Here is an 11,293-nt window from a genome sequence, read left to right as displayed (position 1 = left end):
ATACTCGTGGAAAACTCGGTTCATCAAGTCCATGAAAACGGCTGGGGCGTTGGTCAGCCCAAAAGGCATCACGACGAATTCATAATGGCCATAACGAGTGCGGAAAGCAGTCTTATGCACATCCTCTCGTCGGACCTTTAGTTGATGATACCTTGATATCAAATCCATTTTCAAGAATACGCCTGCTCCTCAAAGTTGGTCAAATAAGTCATCAATCCTTGGCAGTGGGTACTTATTCTTCAAGGTCATCTTGTTGAGCTCACGATAGTCGATGCATATCCTCATCGTCCCATCCTTCTTCTTAACGAACACAACTGGCGCTCCCCACAGTGACACACTGGGTCGATTGAAACCCAAGTCTAACAGTTCCTGCAACTGAACCTTCAACTCGGCCAACTCCATAGGGGCCATTCGATATGGCGCCTTTGATACTGGCGCAGACCCTGGTTCCAAATCAATAGTGAACTCCACCTGTCTGTCGGGTGGCGGTCCAGGCAAAGCTTCAGGAAACACATCGGGAAAATCTCGTACTACTGCCACGTCTTCCACTTTCAAATCCTTCTTTTCCTCTCCATTCAAGTACACAAGATACGCCGGACGTCGTTTTCTTATCATTGTATTTGCTTGGAAAGCGGAGATTATGGAGGTTCGTCGGTTCATGGAGATCCCGTACAAGATAGTTGGCTCTTCGCCCGGGGCTTGAAAAGAAATTTGTCTCTCTTTACAGTGAATCGTTGCGTGGTTCTCGGTAAGCCAATCCATTCCCAAAATAATGTCTACTTTCTCCAAAGGCATAACGTGCAAAAGTTGGGCCACTACTCCTAATTCTCCTAACACAAACTCTATGTTCGAGCAAGTTCTCACAATATTAATCAATCCTCCAACCGGTGAAGATACATTCAATTTTGGTTCAAGCTTATCAGTAATGAGTTCTAAGGCATTCACACATGACATTGAAATAAAAGAATGCAAAGCACCCGTATCAAACAACACGATAATAGGTAGTTGTTGGAGCTTTCCCATACCTGCCAAATTCTCCTTGCCCTTGCTGGCTTGGGGTTCCTGCCCTTGATTCCCTTTTAACGCATATGCCCTTGCTTGTTGTGGGGCCACTTGTCGGATAGGTTGTGGCTGTTGTGGTGGCCTCTATCCTTGCCCATTCTTCACTCCACCTTTGTTGTTATTTGGGCACTCTCGAGACATGTGCCCATTCCCACCGCAGGCGTAACACCGAATGCCGCCAATCCTGCACTCCCAAACATGATGCTTGGAGCACCGGTTACAAAAGGGGGTTCTCTGCGGGTTTTCCCTCTGATGTGGCACAATTTGGCGCCCATGATTCTGAGGTTGCCGAAAAGAGGAAAAATGCCGCTTGATGTCAAAAGGAGTTCGGTTTCCTTCCCACTTCCTCTTGTCTCTAAAGTTTGATGGGGGTGCGGATGGTGTAGGATTTGTTGTCCTCTCATTCTTGGGCAGCACTTCTTACACGTCTAGCGCGCAACCCAACACCTCAGAATAAGGAATTCCCCTGCGACTAGCCACAACAACCCTTATCTCGGGCATATGGCCGGAACGGAACTTCGAAGCCATCTTCTCGTCTGTGTCTACCAATTCTGGCGCATAACGAGTCATCTCGCATAGGGCGCGGTCATACTCCATGACCGTCATGTTTCCTTGTTTTAGAGTGTGGAACTCCACTACTTTCGCCCGCCGATAACTCATGGGAACATATTTGTTGTAGACTTCTTCCTTAAACTCTTCCCAAGTAAGCGCCTCACGGCGAGCGGGGTCCATAGTCCTCCTCTTAGTTTCCCACCAAAAGTCAGCGGGTCCGGTCAGTTGATAGGCCACGCAGGCCAGGCGTTCCTTATCTGTGCATCCCATAAAGTTGAAGATACGCTCAAGGTCGCGTACCCAGGCTTTCGCCTTCAGGGGTTTTTCCAATCCGTCAAACTTGGGTGAGTTCTCTTTCCGAAAGGCTTTGATGTATTCCCTTTCGTTTGGTTGGGGTAGAGGTGGTGGTGGAGGCGGGGGTGGATTCCTGACACTTCCCTCTGTCTGTTCCCCCACGTTGTTCTCCACTCGCGGACCACGTCTACGTCTTGGGGGCATGTTGATCTAAAACCCAGGTTAGCACCGTTGTGAGTACATCGTTATTAAAACACCACCACTTTCATGCACGCGTACGATACGATAAAAACACAGGTACTTAAGGTTATGTGAAAAGTGGAACTTCCATAAATAACGTGGAAAGGAAAGACATAGCATTCGTTCGGAAAACAAAAAGGTACTACTTCCATTGCCTTAACAACTTAAGAAAGTAAAACACCATTCATCTATCTAGCGATAAAATTCTTCCTCTTCCGGGTCCTCTTCCTCTTCCGGGTCTTCTTCTTCTTCCGTGCTATCATCCACATAATCACCCTCGAAACCCGGGACCATGCCTTCTTATGGTAAGGCTTCTCTTACTGCCGTCGGTTTAACCTCGATCACATCTTCGTCTTCCCATATTGTTTCATCTTCCACTTCCTCGTCACGATCCCACCAGTGTACACAGCCTGATAGGGTTTGCGGCCCTACTCAGACCCGAATTCGTTTCACAATACATCCATATAGCCTAACGGAGTAAACTCATACGAACTAGGCATCAAGCACACAATCTCATAAACAAAAACATGGCATGACATAACAAGTTAAACCACCTTTATAACGCCACATAGTGTTTTCGGAAAAATAAAGAGGTTTGAAAAGAAAGCCCACCTGGTTCGCTTAACAATTCACAATCCAACTTATGGCAACTCTCGTTCCTCGAGTTCACGAATACAACCCTTGTCAACGACAACACAAGTCAGCCTTCCACAAAATCATATTACTATGCATGTCCTATCGTTTCTCTCTCTCATCGTTTTTCTCAATTACCCAACCCAACGTTCGTCACAAAGATGGAAAAACACACCGTAATATATTTCAACTTATCATACATGATCACATTATTAGACACGTTCCTTGGACATACATGCATCATATAATACTTTTAAACTTGAAAATAAGTGTCATTTTATCAAGGCAGAAAACTGGCAGAACTGCGCGACCGTGTTGTAAAAATCACTAATATTTACCCGACCTCATATGTAGCTAAATTTTGGTCACAACACAGAAGACCCATTCAAGTTCATATAGAAAAATTTTCACACTGAAATCAAGTCGTTTAGTCAGTCAAATCAAATATTAAACTCTCTGGTCGGAACATAAAATTTCTGGTAGCACTGTGCAGTTCATTTGAAAAATTCACCATAAATTCATCCAAGTCCCAAAAAGGCTGAACATTTTACACGACTCAGAGGACACTTCAAATGTTCATATAGTTCAAGAATCACATCAAACGGAGGTCGTTTGGTCGGTCAAACAGAATACGAAACATTCTTAGCGAGAACACAAGTTTCTGGCAGAGATGCGCAGTCAACTTCAAAGATTTATTAAAAATTTATTTTTCGACAAAAAGGGCTGAACTTCACACGAGACACAGAAAATACCTTGACGTGTATTCAGTAAAAATCTCATATCAAAATTCGATCGTTTGATGGGTCAATTACACATCAGAAGCTACTGTTCGAATGTCACAGATTTCAGGCTCATAATTTCGAAATTAGGGTTTCTTCTTCAATCAAACAAATACAAATTTTTCATGCTTATAACAGACAATCATGCTTAACAGTTCCTCATAATCATGTTTGCACATAAACTCACATTATTCACCAAGGTTTCCAATCAAACTTCACATAACTTAATAAAAAACGCATAACTATCAAAGTTCTCATGCAACCACACTTTCCGACCGACAAATTTTGCGATCTATCAATCCTACACACCCTCTATATGCATGTAGGATTCAAGAATAAAGTTTCAAAGAAGGAGTTGAGAAGAAAAACTTAGTTATACCTTCTTGAATCAAGAAAACGAACGGTAGAAACAAGAATGGAAGCGATTCATCGGAGACTCTTGAAAATAAACTTCAACGGATGCAAGAACAATGATTGAATGGAGGATTTTTGGAGAGAATGGAGAGTGGAAGAAGTGAGGCGTTTGAGGAGAGAATGAGGGAGAGGAAGGCGTGTGAAAATAGTGGCTAGGGTTAGGGTTTAGCCTATTTTATGTACCAGGTTTAATTCACACCCAATTAATAATTAAATTGTGGGAGGAATTAAATAAAAAAAATCCCACAATCATGGAGCAAAGTAGGCGTGTGGTTTTGAAGGTGAGAAATTCAAAATTTGTTGATTTAATTAGCAAGGAAAAATAGCAATATTTACTTGGAGAGAATATATTCATAACTTAGGAAATAAAAATAATGAATACAAGGAAACTAATAAACTAAATCTCCAAGTAGGAAATAATAGTTGGGGGGGGGGGCGAAAATCACTAGAGCAATGCACAGGAAAATTATTTAAATCATCAATTAAATAGAATAGGATTTAAATTTGGTAATTTCTTTATGGGAAAAGACTCTCATATAATAGGTAACAAATAAATTAATTTCCACAATGAAAAATAAGAGCATGGGGCGTGTGATATAGGTAAGAAATAAAAGGAAATATTCACATCCCTAATTAATTAGACATAGGTATTTGTATGGTATTTAATTGAATAAAAAGTGATTCCACAAAATAGGAAACAATTATATTCTCCATTACAAAAATAATGAGGGCCGAAGATTTGGCTTAAATGGCCAAGGAATTATGTCAACTCTTTATTTACTTTGGGTGAAGAAATAAAATGTGACATGATTTAATTGGATTTAATTCAAAAGAAGGGGGTGGGTCAACAAGGCACCAATTAAATCAAAGAAAACAATTCATCCTCCTATTTTAAATAGGAGATTTTTGAAACTCCCAAGGATAATAAGCTAGAGTTTGAATTTCATGTAGTACAATTCAGGGATCATTTGGTTTGGATTTAAATTGGATAAATATCCCAAAACAATTAATTAAATCCAAGAAATAAAATACCATTTCAATAATTAGGAAGTGCCGAAAATTCCAAAGAATTGGCTAGAAAAATACATGCATGATCCTATTTAATTCATTCCCAACCTTACAAAATATAAAACACTTAACACCACATCACCCACGACAATTTTCACAAAATTCACTTAATCGCATACACAAAAGTTTCGTAATTCAAACTTCAAATAAACAATTACAAAGAGTTACAAATTTTTTGGGATGTTACACGCCGCGACCGCGACCGCAACCCCTTCGCTCTGGCGACTGCAACCGCCATCACAAATATGGTCGACCAAATCACAGCTCATAATATACTGAAACAAGTTTTAGCTCTCAAAGTAGTGAGCATCCTATTTATGAAAATGTACGTATAAAGAGTCTCAAAGCAGTTTAGTGCTGTTGCGAATTTTGCATCTATCTCAGTTTAATTTTGAGGGAAATCAGTGGTTTGGAAATTTGTTTCTGATGCCTTACACTTGAACTTTAGATTCACATTGGCTAGCTAAACCATTTATTATTTATGATCTCATTTGCTTTGTCACCTTGAGTCTGTAGTATTTTATTTCAGATAAATTACTGGAATCAGTTTAGGACGATCTGGTATCTTGTCCATTTGTTGTTGTTTAGGTTACTCATGCAGTTACACCACCATGGCAAATTTTACATATACCTCATTTAATTTTGAGGAAGATCAGGGGTTTGGTGATTGAATGTTCACACTTCATATTTGAACTTTAGATTAACGTTGGCTAGCTCCACCGAATTTATCCCTCCGTCCGCCAATTAAAGACACATTTTGACTCGGTGCAGGTTTTAAGAAATTGTTTGACTTTATAAAGAAAATGAGTAAAAAAGTTAGTGGAATGTGAGTCTCATTTTTATATATTTATTTTATAGTAGAATGAGAGTGGAATGAGTAAGTGTAGTATAAGGTTACTAAAAGTGGAAAAAAGGTAAATGTGTCTTTAAATGGCGGACACCCCAAAGTGGCAAAACGTGTTAGGTTTTGGCAGACAGAGGGGATATTATTTAAGATTTCATGTGCTTTGTTGCCTGGAGTCTCGAGTATTTCATCTATGATCATTACCTAGAATTATTACGCTAAGAAAGGGGTATTGCTAAATAAAAGATGTCGACTTTTGTAAAGTGGAGTTATACTCAGCTGTGTGCATACAATGTAATGTTCACTAATAAGCAGTCTAATGAAATTCAGGGGGGCGCTCTTGAAACTGAATCAGCTTAGCATATCTAGTTCAAATGTTAGGATAACTTGTAGATATAAATACCAAGTGGTAAGCTGGTGAACTGTTAAGTTCTTTTCAGTATTTGTATTCCTGATCACAAGATAGTGATGTGTTTAGGTTAAATTTTGAGCCATCAGTAAGTCTATATCAGGATTTGGATTCATATAGTAATTTTCAATAGAAATGGAGGAAATGTAAACGAAAAACATTCAAGTTGGGTTGTCCATGTTTTTTTCTAAACATCTAGAAAACTTTCACAACAATGATGTGGGATTGGGACATTGATAAGACTAATTTCATGCATAGGTCTAGGGGATAAAATCATGGATTTACTGGGTCTAACACACCTTTTAAGCCAGGGGTGTCCGAGGAAACTGGCGAAAAAGTGAGCATTGTGGAGGAAAATTTGCAAGACAGAGGAAATCTCGGAGCCGAAGGGTAGAATGGAGATTTCTACGAAGGCTCTAGAAGAATATGTCCGCGCCTATAAAAGAAAGGAAGCATGCATGCTGGAGGGACCTTCTCGGGGGAGGCCTGATTAACATTCTGTTGCTAGCTCACTAATTCTATACACTTGGCTTCTAAAGCGGAAATTTCGGGGGGTTTTGCATTCTGGGTCACATTTTAGCTTTCTCATATCTCAAAATTGGGTTATAACATCGTCCTATTGAGGGCGAAGAAACAAGTTCCATTTTACTTTCTCGTATTTTGTGGATTTCACCTAGCTTCGTCGTTCGAAGCTCGGCACTCAGTTTGCCGTTTATTTTGAAGGTTTATGCAAGTTTAATTTTCTGTTATGTCGTTGATGTTGATTTCTGAAGTTAATCTTGTGATTTTCTGGAGTTTGAGTTATTTTACTTGTGTTGGATGCGTTTCGCAATTGTTCACTGAATCAGCGCAGAGTAATGGCTGGATCGGGTTGATCGGAGTATATTGGTGGTTGAATCGGAGGTTTGAAATTGGTGTTGTAGCTGAGTTAAGTGGAAACGTTTGAATTCTGTGTTGATCGGAGTAGATCTTTAGATCGGAAGTTATGGAGTTGATTTAGGTTGTTGTTTGGTCCGGATCGCTTGGATCCGGAGTGGATTAAGCATCCGACGTGAATCTGAACAGAGTCATTTTAAATTTACGCCTAGCCTTCGTGTTTTCATTTCATTCCGTTTAGTTTACGTAGATCTGTGTTATTTCCGATTTGTTGCAAGTTTCCGACGACCGAACTTTTATATTCTGTTCGAATCTAGGTACGTGCTCTGTTTTCTTCATCTTCGTGTTTGATTCAGTTAAAGATGCATGTCGCTGTTAGTTTAGAGTTTCGGTTTGTTATTTGCAGCCTTTCTACCTTACATGCTAATTCTGGAACTATGGTCCCCACTGCTTGCGTACTTTCTGTCTAGCTAAATTAAGTAGTGATTTACATGGTCTAGGAAGTGAATTTAATATCTTTCTGTTATCAGAATGATTAATCTCAGTAAGTTTACAGCTTTCTAGGTCTAGTTTTACATTTCCTGCCTAGGTCTAATAATAGTTTTACCTCAACCCAGTTTGCGTGGCAGCAGCCGCTTTTGTCAAGAGTCTCTAAATGCTTTCTACGAGTCCATCCTCGTGGGATCGACCCCTACTTCTCTATACTAATCTATAGTATTCGGGTTAATGGATCTTTGAAGGGGGAGTTGTGTGTGTACAACGATAGAATTTTCTGTGTTCATTTGAGTTCCTAGACCAAGTGATCTAGTTGATTCATCGGACGTGGTATCTCGCCCTAGCATAGCACATTGCATTTCCACAAAGCAAACAAACTATACTCACCGCTACCTTCAAATGGCGCCGTTGCTGGGGATAAATGCGATTGATTGAGAGCGATTGAAGATAGGATATATGTCAACTTTGATGCCTTTTTTCCTTAATAAACTAAAAGCGGTGTGAATGAAGTAAGGATGATAGAAAAGTCCTTAGATAACCTAGCGGTGCAGCCCTACTATAAGAGCGAGTTATAAGCCTAAACACTTTGAGCTAACATGTAAAAATAGGCTGCCACTTGATGCTTAGGGAGTAGAGTATAAAGGAGAAAAACTGGGTAACGAAGGTATAAGCTGGACAAAGTCCAGGAACCGGTGGTATAAGCTGGACGAAGTCCAGGGAAAGGAGGTATAAGCTGGACGAAGTCGAGGGAGAAATAGAATAGGAAAGGAGGAATAAGCTGCCAGGGGAAAAGGGATTTATATAGATAAAGAAAAAATATATGTGAAAAAAATATATACATAAAATATCCTTAACGACAGGAATGCAATCGCAACCTGACCTAGGGAATCCATAGGGAAAAGAATAAGTAAGAAGGAGAAACTCTCATAACCCGACGCATCAGTGGTGTAACTTTAACTTTGGAGCGTTTCGGTCCTAACATCCCTGGTGAGGAATGAGTGATCGAGCGAACCTAACTGCTGGGAAATCAATGGGCTATCTTGATGAACTGACAGACCGTTTAAGTAGAAGAGGGAAAGGGGAAGGTTTGAAGACTGTAGATGATCGGATAGAACTTGAGCTTGTGGGGACCGTAGCCTGAAAGTTGAAACTGGTTCATGCTATTGTGTTTTGCTTTTCTTTGTGTTTTTATTTTTTTATATAAGTCTGTAGTATGTATAGATCTAGGAGTCTATTTTTTTGTTTTTTTGTAGAGTCGTTCTTGGGAACCGTACATTAAAATTCGCCTTATTTCTTTTTTTTGTCTTTCATGCTTGAGGACATGCAAGGTTTAAGTGTGAGCAGTTTGATAAGGCTAATTTCATGCATATGTCTAGGGGATAAAACATGGATTTACTGGGTCTAACACATGTTTTAAGCCAGGTGTGTAGAAGAATTTCGCCAGGTCTAGGAAAAGAAGAGGACAATCACACGTCCGAGGAAACTGGCAAAAAAGTGAGCATTGTGGAGGAAAATTTGCAGGACGGAGGAAATCTCGGAGCCGAAGGGTAGAATGGAGATTTCTACGAAGCCTCTAGAAGATTATGTCCGCGCCAATAAAACGAAGGAAGCATGCATGCTGGAGGGACATTCTCGGGGGAGGCCTCAATAACAGTCTGTTCCTAGCTCACTAATTCTATACACTTGGGTTCTGAAGGGGAAAATTCTGGGGGTTTTGCGTTCTGGGTCACATTTTAGCTTTCTCATATCTCAAAATTGGGTTGCAACACCGTCCTATAGAGGGCGAAGAAACAAGTTCCATTTTACTTTCTTGTATTTTGTGGATTTCACCGAGCTTCGCCGTTCGAAGCTCGGCGCTCTGTTTGCCGTTTATTTTGAAGGTTTATGCAAGTTTAATTTTCTGTTATGTCGTTGATGTTGATTTCTGAAGATAATCTTGTGATTTTCTGGAGTTTGAGTTAGTTTACTTGTGTTGGATGCGTTTCGCAATTGTTCACTGAATCAGCGCAGAGTAATGGCTGGATCGGGTTGATCGGAGTATATTGGTGGTTGAATCGGAGGTTTGAAATTGGTGTTGTAGCTGAGTTAAGTGGAAACGTTTGAATTCTGTGTTGATCGGAGTAGATCTTTAGATCGGAAGTTATGGAGTTGATTTAGGTTGTTGTTTGGTCCGGATCGCTTGGATCCGGAGTGGATTAAGCATCCGACGTGAATCGGAACAGAGTCATTTTAATTTACGCCTAGCCTTCGTGTTTTCATTTCATTCCGTTTAGTTTACGTAGATCTGTGTTATTTCGATTTGTTGCAAGTTTCCGACGACCGAACTTTTATATTCTGTTCGAATCTAGGTACGTGCTCTGTTTTCTTCATCTTCGTGTTTGATTCAGTTAAAGATGCATGTCGCTGTTAGTTTAGAGTTTCGGTTTGTTATTTGCAGCCTTTCTACCTTACATGCTAATTCTGGAACTATGGTCCCCACTGCTTGCGTACTTTCTGTCTAGCTAAATTAAGTAGTGATTTACATGGTCTAGGAAGTGAATTTAATATCTTTCTGTTATCAGAATGATTAATCTCAGTAAGTTTACAGCTTTCTAGGTCTAGTATTACATTTCCTGCCTAGGTCTAATAATAGTTTTACCTCAACCCAGTTTGCGTGGCAGCAGCCGCTTTTGTCAAGAGTCTCTAAATGCTTTCTACGAGTCCATCCTCGTGGGATCGACCCCTACTTCTCTATACTAATCTATAGTATTCGGGTTAATGGATCTTTGAAGGGGGAGTTGTGTGTGTACAACGATAGAATTTTCTGTGTTCATTTGAGTTCCTAGACCAAGTGATCTAGTTGATTCATCGGACGTGGTATCTCGCCCTAGCATAGCACATTGCATTTCCACAAAGCAAACAAACTATACTCACCGCTACCTTCAAATGGCGCCGTTGCTGGGGATAAATGCGATTGATTGAGAGCGATTGAAGATAGGATATATGTCAACTTTGATGCCTTTTTTCCTTAATAAACTAAAAGCGGTGTGAATGAAGTAAGGATGATAGAAAAGGCCTTAGATAACCTAGCGGTGCAGCCCTACTATAAGAGCGAGTTATAAGCCTAAACACTTTGAGCTAACATGTAAAAATAGGCTGCCACTTGATGCTTAGGGAGTACAGTATAAAGGAGAAAAACTGGGTAACGAAGGTATAAGCTGGACAAAGTCCAGGAACCGGTGGTATAAGCTGGACGAAGTCCAGGGAAAGGAGGTATAAGCTGGACGAAGTCGAGGGAGAAATAGAATAGGAAAGGAGGAATAAGCTGCTAGGGGAAAAGGGATTTATATAGATAAAGAAAAAAAATATGTGAAAAAAATATATACATAAAATATCCTTAACGACAGGAATGCAATCGCAACCTGACCTAGGGAATCCATAGGGAAAAGAATAAGTAAGAAGGAGAAACTCTCATAACCCGACGCATCAGTGGTGTAACTTTAACTTTGGAGCGTTTCGGTCCTAACATCCCTGGTGAGGAATGAGTGATCGAGCGAACCTAACTGCTGGGAAATCAATGGGCTATCTTGATGAACTGACAGACCGTTTAAGTAGAAGAGGGAAAGGGGAAGGTTTGAAGACTGTAGA

General features: G+C 40.2%; 1 protein-coding gene across 1 annotated transcript; it reads right to left on the bottom strand.

The window, feature by feature from the left end:
* Nucleotides 1-1,482: 1,482 nt before the first annotated feature.
* On the bottom strand, nt 1,483-2,112 carry LOC121784181. The gene has a single exon (XM_042182353.1). It carries the CDS (start codon nt 2,110-2,112, stop codon nt 1,483-1,485), a length of 630 nt encoding a protein of 209 aa, XP_042038287.1.
* Between the last annotated feature and the right edge of the window lie 9,181 nt (nt 2,113-11,293).

This window comes from Salvia splendens, chromosome 21 (assembly GCF_004379255.2).
Source record: "Salvia splendens isolate huo1 chromosome 21, SspV2, whole genome shotgun sequence".
Taxonomy (NCBI): domain Eukaryota; kingdom Viridiplantae; phylum Streptophyta; class Magnoliopsida; order Lamiales; family Lamiaceae; genus Salvia; species Salvia splendens.
This window is presented reverse-complemented; position numbering and strand designations above follow the sequence as displayed.